We start from the raw sequence: 15,452 nt of genomic DNA on the forward strand, positions 1-15,452 counted from the left end.
ACTATGAGATTTATGTGCAGTGATACACCAAAAAAGCATATGCATCAATTCACTAAAGAGCACCAGAATGGATTACTATGGTTTCCTTTTGTGCTTTTGCAGCCGACAATCAGGATCATAATTACAGGATTGGAGCCACCCGCCAACTCAATGAACAGAACCACGTGGCTCCATATAAAATAAAAGCAATTCTAACATTAAAAATAAAATGAGTGTTAAACTAAAGGGGCCTTTGGGGACAGCCTATGGAAAGTTGGGTATGTATTTTTTCTGAGCACCAAATGACTGATTCATGCATTATTGGCTTTTATTGGCCTAGAAAGAAGTAGGGTCTGCCAAGACCTTTCTGGTTAAACTAGATTATCTAATGAAATACCCACATTCCAAGCTGCTTGTGAGAGGGCTGGTGAGTGCAGACCTCTTATGGCCAGAATGGCAGTAAATCTTAGATTGTAGAGCTTGTTCAGTCCAATTCATAGAAGCAAGAATGCGGGAATTGGCCTTCACTTGGCTACAGCTGTTACTTTGATGTGCATCTAGCTTGCTAAACCTCTGGATATTACCAAAAGTCAATAAAATAAGAACAGTGAAATCAAGAAGGAAATCAAGAATTTTTCGAATTAGGAATTCTGATTTACTAAGTGCATTAATCCATAAGTATGTAATATTTTTCTCTAACTTCATGTAAACATCAGTTTCTAGAGGTCTTACCTCAGTTACTTAAATCTTCTTGGTCAATTGTTTCTCTTCCCTCTTTCCACGCTTCCATTAGAGCAGTGCTTCTTATACTTTAATGTGCATATGAATCATCTGGGATCTTGTTAAATGCACATCTAGAGTCGGGAGGTGTGCAGAGGGAGGGGGGTCTGTGAGTTTGCATTTCTAATGAACTTGCAGGTGCTGCTGATGCTGCTTGTCCTCAGACCACATTTTGAAAAGCAAGATATTAAAGCACTTCTTAAATACCCCTATAATGATCTATACATGTAGTCATTTCTTCCTATCTACAAGTGCCTTGAGAGTAGAGGGAAAGACAGCATTTCCATAGATTCCAATTCTAGAATGATCGACTACCTGTTTGGGGGTGTGTGGGATTTGTCATCTATTATCCAAGATTCTCAAAATAATCCTGCAAGAGCTGTAACTATGTTCCCATTGTACGGATGAAGAATCTGAGTCTCAGATACATTGATCAGTCTGGCCATGACTACTATACAGTAGTCACAATACAATTGTTGATGTGTTTCCAAAACTCATGTTCTTTTTCCTGCCCCCCAAGCTTCCCCTTGTTTACTTCTGAATACACAGATCCTAGCAGAGCACCTAACATTTTAGATGGTGCTCAACAGATGTTCTGGGATCTGTGAAGACTACATCTACAGATTCTCCTTTGTTCATATTATTTATCTTCCTTGTGGGAGATGTTCTCCCTGCTTCTCTCTACCCAACTAAGGTCCATTTCTCTCAGAGAGCTTCCATCTAGCTCACCCACTATTATGTTTTTCCTCTTCAGATCACACAGCATTTGTTTGCACCACATGAAAGAGGATTTAAATGAGGACTAATCTTATGATCAATATGTTTAACTCATTCCAGAAATAATTAGTATGTTCTAAACACCAGTCATGATTGTAAGCACTTGTGATAGCACATGGAACAAAACAGACTGAATTCTCTGCTGTTCTGGTTCTCAGGAATCATTTCTCCAACTAAAAGGAAAAATTCCTTCAGGACAAGGACACAACCATTTTATTTTTTGTATTTCTCACTGTGTTTTGTATGTGGTAACTGCTCAATTAATAATTGTCTAAGATTTGGATATTTTACCATGTAGGTACATTCCTACTCTACAGGAGAACCCTAAGCACAGGGCTTTTCTCTTTTCTCATAAGTGACCCTTGGAAGGTGGAATGCTGCTTTAATGGTGTTCCTCATTTCCCTCCAACAGTGTTTTAGGCCAGAAGCAGAGGAATTAAACTCACACATAGTGCGGGTATCAGTTGGAAAGATAGAATCCACCAAATAAAATCATAGTAGTTCCTAGCACAAATAAATTATCTGTTCAGGAGTGTAGAAATTTCAGGCAGAAGAAGCAACTTGATGAAAAGCTACCCTCATTGGCAAAGATGATCTTTTCCTCCCTAAACACCAAAACTATAAACTAGAAACTTGTCTTTAAAAAAAAAGGAAAAAATAAAATAAAAAGCTACTCACTAGGAAAAATCGCATGCTTGTAATGTCATGATTTTTCTTCTTTGAAACATCCAAATCTGTACTATCTTAGAGAATATATGTCTTTATTCAGAATATTCCATATTCTACTTCATAAAAGGCATCACTTTAAATATCTGCACATTCACTGAAGCTATACAAAGATTTTCTATTTGATTTGAAATTGCAGACTTTCTAAAGTTCTATTAGGTGTGCTAATCTGTGTATTAATACAATAGAAGTAGGATACTAACCTGCAGGGGAGTAGTTTAGAAGTAAAAATAAGACTACACTTGCTCTATATTTGTTTATCTTCAATTTTGCAATTTCTTGTATTGAGGAAATCTAGATACTAATTAATCTTCTGTACATTCTAAAACATTTAAAATGGACGTAAAGAAGGTACATGACTCTTTTTAACTTAGTCATGTTATTATGCATTGACATACTTCTGTGAATAGAACAAAAAAATTGAAATAAGTTCTAATTCTTATTAACAAGAGTTTATAGGCTTACTATGTCTTTTTAGATATGGCTTTTGTAAAATAGGTGTCACAATGGTAATTATTCAAGAATGTTAAGAGAAGAAATAATTTTAATATGAAAAGATAGCATATAATAAGTGTTCAGTTAGTAGTAGCATTCTTGACCATATGAACAATTGTATATCCATAATTATATTAATCGCCAAAACCATTTGGACATCAATAATAATTATACCTTGAATTTCATCAAGCAAGTACACAGACATAATCCCTACACTGGTAACAACTTGCAATTTAAAACAAATTTGATGAAAACAGATATCTGAAAGGAGTTACAAATAAATAGCCATAGAAACATGAAAGAAACAAATAACTGAAGTCTTTGCTCTCTGTTTCAGGATTAATTTAATTTCCTTTCTAAAAAGAAGAAGACGTACATTAATCAGATTTCTTTTTCCAATTTCCTCCCTTTTCTAAGATTTGGCAGGAAAGGTCTTTGGCCAAAATATAGCTTCAGATTAGTGTGATGACTGAGCTATAGGCTGCATCCTAGAAGATCCTTAAACATGAGGAAAAATAGGTCTGACAGCTGAAGAAAAAGACAAAATAATGCAGCAATAAATCATAGACCCTGAGAGTTGTACGAACCTTAAAGACATGGAAAACTAAATCCCTCATTTCAAAATGAGGAAACAGGCCCACCAGCTTAAGTAATTGGCTCAAGGTCACACACTGAGGTCCTAGCTGAACAATCTTTGCATATGGATTGTATGTGATCTTAAAAAAATTTTAAAAATGGGCTGGAGGAATGGCTCAAGTGGTAGAGCAACTGTCTAGAAAGAATGAGGGACTGAGTTCAAACCCTAGTACTGCCAAAAAATAAATAAATAATAGAAATATGAGGATGCTGTTAGATATGGCATATATGCTAACAAGAAGGGAATTGCTAATAAATTGATATCACATTTATTTAGAAAGTGGTAAGCATATATATAAATGGGGACATTTTAGGCAATAAATAAGGTTGACATGAAGAATATGTGTCTTATATGAGTAGCATTTCTGACAATGGTTAAGTTCACTCAAGTTTCTTCTAGGTTAAAATTTGCTTACAGGCAAGAATAAAAGTTCATTTTATAACCTATACAAATTCTCAGAGTATTATTCCAAAGAATCCATAAAAAATGACAGATGTGCACTTAGATTTGGCACCCTCCTCAAACTGCAGGGAAAACATTGCTTTGAACAAAATGTTTCACAGCACAGCTAAAGTGAATGGGAACTTTTCAAATTCTTGAGATTACTCTCCATCTGAGAAGGCTGATGATCAGAATGAAAATTTGTATTTTTTCAATTGACCATATATGAAACATCTGAGATTGTATTTAAACTCTCATAAATGAAGTCATGATGCTTTACTTCTAAAAATTCCCCAGAAAGAGCTAATTTTATTCCATTAAATAAAGTCTTGTTATTTGGAAACACAGAACTAAAAGAGTGTCTTTGAGATTTACTCTTGTGGTATTTAAACGTGAGAGTGTATCAGAATGATCTGGAGTCTCAATGTATAGATTTCTAGGTCCCTTCCTAGAATTTCTGATTCAGGAGGTCTGGAAATATGTATTTCTAACAAATTCAGAGGTTAGATTGACAATGCCCATCTAGGAAACACAGTCTGGGAAATATGGATGTAACCAAAATCTTCATTTAACTACCTTCTTTTTAAAATTTCTCTTTTTATTATATGACTATGTATTATCATATTATTATTGTACTGGGGGTACACTGTGACATTTATAAAAGTTCTTACAATATATCATAGTTAAATTCACCCCCTCCATCATTCTCTCTTATCCTCCCTCCCCCTATTCTTGGAATAGTTTCAACAGGTCTCATTTTTCCATTTCCATACATGAATACAAATATTTCCACCACATTTATCCTTCTACACATTTTCCTTGTATTTCATATAGACAAATTCCAGTATCCTTGGTATTTATTTTTTAATTTTTTCTCAGTCCCTCTAACAACCAAGCAAATTCTGTTTCTGAGGCTATCGCTATGGACTCAACAGATAGGTTATTGTGTAGGTAGACAGAAAGTCAGAAAAGAGTCATCATCCTATTTAGCTGATTTCTGGTATATTCTCTTAAAATGCCAAAGCAATTAGGCAGAGTACACCTCATAATCTTGGGACAACTGTACATAAAATGCTATCTTCAGCATATTAAATATGGAAAGGAAAAACAGCAAGGATATTTTAAATTTCATTTATACAACACCAAGTGGGCATGAGGCTCTTCTATAGCTTTTGCAGAGGGAACAGACTTGGAAAATTCTTCAAGGACACTGATGGACGAAAGCAGGGCACACTAGTGATATGCTACCATAAGAAGGATGTATCATTTTTTCTGGAGAGATAATGCTATTGCCAGAGAGTACCCTAATCTTGCAAAATCTTAAAGTTCAAAAAAAAAAGGATCAAGTAGGCAGTGCAGCATTTCATAACCATGTGATTATTCCTGCAGATTTCAGATAATTAATGAGAAAGAATAAAATGAACAAAAAGCGGCTACCTTAAAATGACAAAAGGTTCCAGCATTTATCAAATTTAATGTGATAATATACAAAGCAGAACTTCAGTGGAAATGGAAAAAGTACAAACTGATGTTTGCTAAATCTATCATCTCCCAGGGTAGGTGTGCGTGCTCACACACACACACACACACACACACACACACACACACATATCTTCACACAACACATTTTCTTCCTAGCTACATAAGATTCTAATTTCACTAGTTCTTTAGTATTAGGAATACAAATAATGAAAACTGCATTAATAGTAATGTGACAAAGCATAATAAACATAATAAATTACTTCTGTCCTATGTTATATGATATGTATACATTTTCTTAAATGTACTGTAGGCATGGACAAGGATGAACGTGCAAGTACACCCACACACACACACACACACACACAGAGTCAGTTAACTAATGGAAGCTTTGAGACACCAGTCTTCAAATATTACCATTCATTTAGTATGTGCTGGACACTGAGAAATAATACCAAAAATAGAAAAATGGAGTGTGAAACATAGATGAAATAATTACATATTCACATAGACATTTTTGGAAGATAAATATTTGGTATCAGAAAAAGAGGAAATCACCCAAATACAAAGACTATTTATTCTATTCTGGATGAACTTAAACTGACCTGGCTGATCTGCATGGGCTACTTTCCTTAGGCAGAGTGGAAGGAGAAGGACAATCCAGGAGAGGGAGTTATTTGGCAGAGATAAAGGCACAAAGAATATTTAGTTACTATACTAGTGTGTATCTATATATGCCTATATCAGATTGATTCCAGAGCATATGAGGAATAAAGCATGCTGTAGAGTTGTGTTTGTTGAGTGACACTATGAAAGACTTGTGTGTTAAATGAAAGAAGGAAAGATTTCCAGGGAAATGAATATTAGCTAAACCTATTGACAACATTAGTAAAGGAAATATTGGGATAGTATAAAGAGAATTTTCCTGGTGACCTTAAACCCATAAATAAGAGCTAGTACTGAAGACCTACTCCATTTGACTTTATAACACCATGGCTTTCAGGACTCAGCTAAAAAAATTATAATTGTTATTATTTTGCTTGTAAGCAGTAAATTTCAGAAGGGAGATTTCGTTCATAACTCATTCCATAGATCAATTTTAGTTTCATGAGATTTAATTTTAAGAACTGTAGGTTTTATCTTTAGCACTTCAACAACATTAAAACTGCTTCCAGGTTTTGATTTACAGAATCATTGTCACTGTCAATAAAAGGAATGTGCTTGACATACCAAATCTAGTTTAATTACTTCTGTGATGTCTCCTGTGGCTGAGAGGAAATGATATTTCTCTAACGCTTTTCTGTTTTTAATTTAGCAAAATGGAGCACTTCCTCTGAATAGGGCCTAGGAGAAAAGATTCAAGATTGATGTCCTCAAAGATGGACCCCACACTTTTACAACACCATTTTACTCCAGTTGTACAATGATTGCATGAATTTGGATCTTCAGTTCTGGACTCGTTGGGCACTCTAGTGCCTAAGAAACATTTGATGAGCAAACATGGCTGGGATTTTTGTCACCATGGCATGATCTAAAGAAGTTTTGTGTACAGATTCACCGAGTATTACCAGCACTGTTCACAATGTCAACATTGTCCTGAGCAACTGGAATCCATATGAGATCTCAAAACCTTCTAACAGGAAAACAGCCAAATATCAAAATACAAAGTGCACCATTCAAGTGAAGAAACCAAGCAGAATGTATTTATTTTCTGCTACGTATTCCATCTGTTGGTCTCCTTAAACAGTCGTATGTTACATATGAATAAGAAGCATTCACACCTACTTGGACACCTTGTTTGTGACCCATTTTTTTAAACATTTTTCTATATCAGCTGATACTTTTATTAAGTAGTTCCATTCTGAGATCATTTCAAGTTAAGAAACATCTTTGTACCTTCCTACCTCACCAAATCCTGGGGAGAGTAAGCCGAACACTAAGGGCATTTTCTAGGAGACATGAATGTAGATCATTAGAGTCGTTAAAATCATACACCCCATAATACCCAGAACTAACACATCAGTCTTGTATTTTATGCTGCTGTTGAATGCTACAAGAGAGGTAAAAACGTATAATAGCAAAGAGCTGGAGAGAAGACTGTAATTCCTCCCCATAAAAGAATTCTACACTTTTTAATTGCTATAGTAAATCTCATTAGAGACACAGAATGCTTTCTTCAGAGAAGAAAAAGGATCACTGGACAAGGCGCATTTTCTTCACAGTAATACTTTTTTCCTCATGATGTGAATTATCCCTAAATGCAAGTACAACATTATTTTTATGTTGACCTTTTCCTGGACTCTACACATTTCCTGAGAGCTTTCTTCCCCTTCCCTTGGTCGTTACTATTAATCTTGGAGAAATGTTTCATGTGCTGGGCTTTGTGCGTTCTCTTATGTTTCTCTTGCATATCTTCCCAAGACCTTCAAAGATCACACTGTTAACCTCTGAGTTTGATTTATTTTTCACTCTGCCTAAACAACTATGCGAAGAAAAACTTAAGATGCAATTAACATAACAAAACATTGGGTGCACATTCTATGGTCAACACAGTGATGAATCTTAGCAGCCTGTTTCCCATAATATACACTGTGAGTCTGATTTAAGCAAAGAAATGTGGGTAAATATTTTTCCTGATTTCATGATCAAATATTAGATTATGATTTTGAAAGGCTGTCATAAAAAATTCCCATCTCTCTTTCATAATCAGTGCATTAACTGGAAGTTAATGATAATATGCCTTCAACAGCTCACTCTGAATTTTTAAATCATCTTTAGAAGTGACAATGGAACAGTTGAAGGGAAGAGTGTGTTTCATACAGCGTAATGCTTAAAATTCAATTTAAGTATTAAGAGTCAGAAGGAAGCCATTCATGGTGGTACATGTCTGTAAACCCAACTACTCAAGAAGCTGAGATAGAGAGGATCAGGGTTTGAGGTCAACCTCGAGCAAAAAGTGTGATTCCCTATCTGAAAAATAACTAAAGAAAAAGGAGCTGAGGGCTTGGCTCAAGTGGCAGAAGTGCTGACATCAAATCCTAGTACTGCAAAAAAAAAAAAAGAAAGAGTTACATCTTGCTCATTATTGACTTCTCTAGGAAATCTTGCTGCTGGGGAATTTTCAAAGTATTGACATTGATTCTACCCTTCTTTAGGAGGGACTGTGAGTACAAAGTAGAAGATGGCTTGAAGACAGACTTACATACAAATTGCTAGTCATTTCAGCCCAGGAAGTTACTTAAACTATCCGTTCATCAATATTTTCTTTTTTTTAAATTTGAAGATTAAAAAGATAGGTTTATAAGATGTAAATAGCACACATAATAATACCTACCATTTATGTTAACATTGATTTATGTTGATGTGATGTGATGTATTTGAAAGCCTTTTGTTCTTTTTGTGTACCAGCTAGTTATATCTATTCCAGCAAAGTATATAAAGCACCTGTGCCAGACATAACACTTCCTTCCCAATGCAATCACTATTATATTCTTTTAAAATATTTCACAAAGTCTAAGCTAATTATGTTTAATTCTAGTCTCCTTCTTTAAAAAATGCTGATAAATTTGATTCTATAAAATGAAAGTAGCTCGCAATTTATTCTGTTTACATATCTTCTTGATTAAGAAATGGATATTAAGCTATTTATAATTTATACCTATTTCATATGATGCAGGATTCTGAAAATTCATCGTGACTTATCTTTATTTTGTTCTTGAAGGCTCTCAGTGCATCATTTTCAGGCCAGTGACAATCTACTTTAAAATTAAAATGAAGCATAAAATTTAAAAAGTTAGCATCTGGGGTTCAGGTAGTCATCCCCTTACCAGCCTAGATGCAGCACCTGCTATACTGCTCTGAGTGGAAGACAAAAGGAGAGGCCTGAGCACAGAGTACTTGCACAGAAAGACCAGTATTCCAAGGGAAACTGGTCATAGATCTCTTTCAAAGAATACTTGTGAAAAGTGGAACTATTGTCACTCCTTGCGGATAGTTAACCAAGGTGACAGAATGGCAGAACTTTCTCTCAAGGCAGCCCTGGTTAGTTGGGCTCTGGTGGGAAATGATAGTATCACCACAGTAATGCAAACATCTTGAAAGCCACCTTCAAGTTTATATAGGATCTGGGAAACAAGTTAAGATCTAACATGGTCAGGGTTTTAATCAAGTCAGAAAAAAATTAGATAATATTAGCAAGAAAGTTCATTGATAAAGAAAACATTCCAAGTAGGCCCCCCTCCTTAACTTCTGGGAACCAAATTGGCAGCATTTGCACAGGATAAAAGGCTGCAGAAAGCAGTGGATTGCCTAGCTGTTACACAGTTCAGGGAAAATCTGAGTAATTCAAATGCAGCAGTAATCTATTCTACTGCTTTGAGATTTGCTTTCCACATAACTTTTCTTTACATAGGTATAGTCTGACATTAATTAGTATTTAGCTGCTGAGCTGCAAGATGCAAAGACCAATGCTGTCTTTTATGCATCTACTTTTATGATGTCTAATACCAACAAGAACAAAGATAAACCTATATAAAATAGAAGATAGCACTTCCATTATGCATTATTTTACCATAGATTATGCTATCTTTTGTTTCTTCTTTCATTTTCTGACTCAGTGTGAGCAATATCTTAATCCTTTATCATTTAACCTGAGACAAGTCTAACCCTGTTTCCCTATAGATAGTTTCCCTAAGGCATTGTCAGTAAATATTTCTTATGAATTGCTTAAAATGGCTTAAGGGCTACAATTTAGAAATTTTTGAATGATTCAAGGTTAATAATACTTATCATACTCACAAGGAGTATCTGGCTGTAGACACAACTAATTGAAAATTTTCATTCAGTCCTAAATGGCACCAGCAGCAAACCAGCTCAGTTTAATACTACTGACAGCTCCGAATGGGAGAGAAATGTTGCTTGGATCCAAGTTATTTTTATATAGGTTATGATTTGCTTCCATTCCTTTGGATTTTAATGCTCAGACACTGGATATTGAATTGTCTCTTCAAACAACAAAAGAAGATAAGAAACAAAGCTTAAGATATTTTAAAATGTCATGGCAAAAAATCTCAGTCAAGTGTATTTCACCATTGTTTCTGTGGATATCTGTAATTCTCCTATAAAAGACACAATAAACTCCTATCAGAGAGATTTTTTTTCTTTGGCAGAGTTTTAAATTCTGAAAACAGTCTTTTAATAGCAGAGCCCACACCCTCCTAAACTATAGCAGCAAAATAACAGCACTATGATGTATTACTCCCTTATGGTAAAAGACACTGTTGAAGCTGAACTGTAATTTGGCACACTACATTTCCATACTAATGTAATGTGACAATGGTATTATGTTCACTGCTTTCTATGTGATCATAGCCATATTCATCTTCTCCAACCTGACATTAAATTAGCTAATATGGTTACATTCTATTCTGGACCACTGGCTAAAAGCAGAAAAGGATTATATGAAAACACACTGGTTTGATGATGAAGAAGGGGTGTATAGCAAGAATAGGTGATAAGTAGATATTACATAATGAATGTAAACTCTTACCACAGACCTGAAACCTAGTAGGTACTTGATAGTTAACCCAAGATAAAATCCACAAATGTATAGAACATAAAATAGTATTAGGTAGTGCAACACACTGTTGCCCTAACATTTCAAGAGAAGAAAAATAATGCCCAGCTCAGAGGACCAAGGAAATTTCCAGTGGGAAAAACAGTTTAAGCAGAGATCAAAAATGGAATTATTCTTCAAGCAGAGACAGTGAGAAGAATATATTCCAGGTAGAATGAAAGCATTTCCCAGGTGGATAAATTAGCATATGCAATGGTGAGGAAATTGGAAAGTGTAGGTTGTACAGAAAGTCATGAGTAAGTAAATTGTCAGTAGCTCACCATATGGGCAAGGTTCTGCAATAGATAAGCATGGAAATGAAGGCTATAGTCAAACCATGGAGGTTTATGAGCTCCAAAGTGATGAATCTAGAGTAGTGCTGGTCACTGACCATATACTAGAAATCTTTTTGTAAGGTTCTTGCCTTTGGTCAGCATGGATTCACTGAGTTGCCATTATCACCAATTATGGAGTGTACAAAACACTGGAATCATGAGTCAAAAACTTTAAAAAAGGAAAAAAAAAGAGTCATTGTTCCTGGAAGAAGCATATAGTCTTATAGGGAGATCAGATCAAACAATGAAACTGCAGAGTAGAACATGATGACTGATAAAACAGCACAAAGTCCTATAAGAAGTGGGAGGAAGAAATATACTCTCTAGTTGAGAGAGTTGGAAGATGCTGAAAACATTAAAATCAAGAATGGGAAGAATTATGCTAGTAGAGAAGCACTGGCTGGATTGGAGGAGAGAGTGAAAAATGATATGGAGGTCCTAAAGCTTGCTAGTGATGTGGGAGAATCGAAGAGTTGTGTACAAAACACTGTCCTTCCCACACCCACATATACACACAGCAATTTTCCAAGAAGACATGGGTTTCTCATAAACAAATTTCTTTAAAAATTGCCTTGGGCATCACTTTGCATAAATGCCTCTTTTTTGAAAGATTCCTTTCTGTTCAATTAATTAGCATGATTGATCCAAGATTAAATTTACAAGCTATAAAGTATTCCCATCTTCCCATTGTTAATTATATCTCCAGGCTAATATAAATAAATTTTCTAGTTACTTTAACCCACTCTTTGAAACTTATCAGATATATGACATTTAGAAGTTCTGTTTTACAGAAGTGTTCTCATTTTTAATATGGTATGTTCTTTCCACTACTAAAAAGATTTGTTTTTGTTTCCTTTTTTTAAAAAAGGTTTGTTTCCTATCAAGTTGGAGTCCACAGTCACAGAATGCATGGATAAATAATTAAGCCAAGAATAAAACTTCCTTAAGAAACAAAATGCTCTGAATGGCATTTTAAAAAAATGTCAACCTCTATATAGAAAAGGAGTTTGTTAAAATCCAAAGAATTACACTAATTCTATTTGGGTAACTTATAAAAAAAATGAGGTGTAAAGACATAATAAATTGTGATCAATTTTGAAAGTGAGGAAAATGTGGCAAGATACTTCATTTGCTATCTTCAATTTACCAGGCTTCAAAATAACAATTACTATGTGCTTATTACAAATTCTAATTGATGTCAAAATGAGGTTTACTTTTAAATATTGATTTTTTACTTACATAATCTCATCATCCAAATCCTTCAATGTACAAAGGATGGAACCATTTCACATTTCCAGAAAACCCAGTAAGAGGTAATGATTTAATCAAAATGCATGTATTCGGAGAGCTCTCCAAAGTAATTTTAATGCTGATTTGTGCAAGAGGCATATCAGGAGACATATTTATTGAATGACATTTACCTATTCACAAGAAAATAACAAATAGCTTTATCATCTCCATCACCACAACTATCACCCACTAGCAGCATTCAAATAGTTTTCTGCACAAAATAATTCGAAGACAGCCCAATACTTAAGGTCAGATCTTGATGTTCTTTTAGGAAAAGCTTAGCAAATACGTACAGAAAAGTATAATCTTTATATTTAACTGGTATATGAGGAAACACAGTCTGACACAACCAAATGGCAACTGTTTTATAAAACATGGAAACAAGATTAAGCAAAGTTTGGCAGAGGATATTCTTTAGCAAAATGAAAAATATTTTCATACCCAAAAAGCCCTCTCAACTACCACATGTAGTCATACATCTGTCAAGATTGTATTTCTGTTTAAAATTTTTTGCAATAATTAAATCATAACAAATTTTCAGTCTTCTGGTTGTCCTTGAAAATAACTTTGTATCATTTTATATGGGTTAGGAGCAGATGCAGGAAGTTACTACTTTATAGATACATACACATATTGGTATTCAAGAATTTATAAGGTTTTTAATTTTTCTTTGCTTTTTGCATATACAAGTATTTATTAAGTATTTGTATAAGGTTATTTATATCATGCAATATGGCATTATTGTTTTTAAGTGTAATTTAATTTGCAGAGATACAATGCTTGCAAAGGTATAATGGTTGAATACAATTTTTATTGCTTGAAGTTTATTGTAATCCTATGGAAGATGACACCAATAAGATGAAAACTAGATATTTTTCCATCTATGGCGCATGACCGTTGAAGGTTTCTTTCAAGTATGATTTTATTTTTTTCTATGTAGTATTTGCTTGTGCTTCCTAAAATCACTATTTTGGATAGGAAACCCAGGATGGATGGTGAGTTGTACTATATTTCTAGGCTGCAGCAACTTAGTTTAATGGATACTTTAGCTTGATCCTATCTTTGACATCATGATATACATGCCTACTGATGAGAGGAGTCTAAATAGACAAAGGCCAACAGGGGAAAATTATATGCTCTCCTTTAATCCACACTCAAGTCTAGCCTCTGCCATGAAACCCAAACCTTCTACAATCACTTCCTCTATATCGTCATCTTGGAATTCTGTTTACATGTGGTATTTACAACACAAGGCAAACAAGAGATATTCTTTTAATATAGTAGAAAGAAATATATTGTAGGGAATGTTTTCAGTGTTTTGATGAAGTGCTATGAAGTAAGACCTATTTGAAGGTTAAGAAACAGAACTTCACCCTACAGACCAATTAATTCTACCTAAGCACCCTATTATGGTATAGACTAGGCATATCAGGTATGTTACGATATAATGTGAACCGTGTTTTCATTATTGAGCTTATATCATGAAACTAAGGGGGGAAACACAAGAAGTGGATAAAATACAAGAGAGTGCTTGAAGGACAGAGATTACACATATTGTTTTTGAAATGAAAGGTGAGAGTAGTCTTAAAGAATATAGAAAGACAGAAAAATAAGAGACATAACTTTCACAAAAATTACAGCCCTCAAGATATAATCTTAAAAAATTAAATACTGTTTACCATAAAGCAACATGAAGTTTCAAAAGGTAGGGAAGAATTTCCAAATACATAAAATGAAAAAAGCTTTTTCCCAAGAAGATAACCATTAGCAATAAAAACAAACAAACAAAAAACCCCTACAACAAATAGTTGAAACCTAAAGGATCACCATCATCATAACACTTAGCTAATGGCATCCCTGAAAAATAATTAAGCATTTCGAAAAATTTCCTTCTGCAGAAACAACTGCTTCTCTTAATTATGACAGTTCAATTAGAGATAATATAAGGACTCTCAGTTTTACATCCTGGATGTCAAATACAAGCTGGGAGCAGCAAGAAGTGCCAGTCTGTATTCAGACAGTACTTACGGTCATTGCAGAGTGGCCCACTGAAGGAAGTCATACTACAGTCACAGCTGAAGCCATCCCACTGCTGTAAGCACACACCTTGATTTGAACATGAGTCCTCCTGGCAGGTTGTGCTAGGTCCTGTGAAACATTAAAAAACAGCTTGGGTTCTTTAAAAAATCCAAAATGTTTTATACATGAACTACATCACATATAGTAGTTGCCAACACCTCAAATTACACGTCCAAACTAGTTTGGAAAGTTCCAGTTAACACACCTGAATTAGGAACTGAGAAGCTGTAACATGAAGGTTGTCTTAAGTTTCAAGTATAGGATAAAATACATTATAATAATAAATTAAACCAACAAATAGTAAAAGCAAATATATATATATATATATATAGCTTCTAATAGGATTATGGTAGTAGGAAAAGTTATTTCATCATCAATAATTCTCTGTCACTAATTGAATTTTAGAAAATGAATGGAACTCCTTAACTTCTGACCAATGAATAGAGACACCATGAGAAATGGAGATTTTAACTTCATGAAATTGGGATAAATATTGGCAAAATAACCAAAAAGAATTATGCAAAAATGCCCTCGAAGTTCCAGAAGATTCCCTGCACAAACTATGAATAAAGCTATGATTTTTGGTGTTTTGGATAGGTATGTTGGCAAGTATCAATTCACATGCTTTAACGATCTCATGCAATTAAGCATAAAATGAAAAACTCCATATAGATGGCATGCCTCCATTGAACACACAAGAAAAAAGAATGCTAATCTGCTTCTAAAGAATCATAGCTAGAACACTGAAAAACAAAGAACTAAAAATGATCAAAGCACTAAAGGCAATCACTATACAAACATATTCAAGACTGAAAGCCTG

The 15,452-nt window shown here is 34.4% G+C and overlaps 1 protein-coding gene across 44 annotated transcripts in view; it reads right to left on the bottom strand.

Annotated features, from left to right (window-relative positions):
* The window catches only part of Nrxn1 (neurexin 1), a 1,065,367-nt gene that overhangs the window by 497,078 nt on the left and 552,837 nt on the right, over window positions 1-15,452 (bottom strand). For all 44 annotated transcript variants that reach the window (XM_074049660.1, XM_074049666.1, XM_074049659.1 and 41 more), the window contains one exon: window positions 14,582-14,701. In XM_074049660.1, coding sequence (XP_073905761.1) covers window positions 14,582-14,701 — 120 coding nt within the window. The remainder of the gene's footprint in view (window positions 1-14,581; window positions 14,702-15,452) is intronic.

The sequence above is a fragment of the Castor canadensis genome, chromosome 12 (genome assembly GCF_047511655.1).
Source record: "Castor canadensis chromosome 12, mCasCan1.hap1v2, whole genome shotgun sequence".
Taxonomy (NCBI): Eukaryota; Metazoa; Chordata; class Mammalia; order Rodentia; family Castoridae; genus Castor; species Castor canadensis.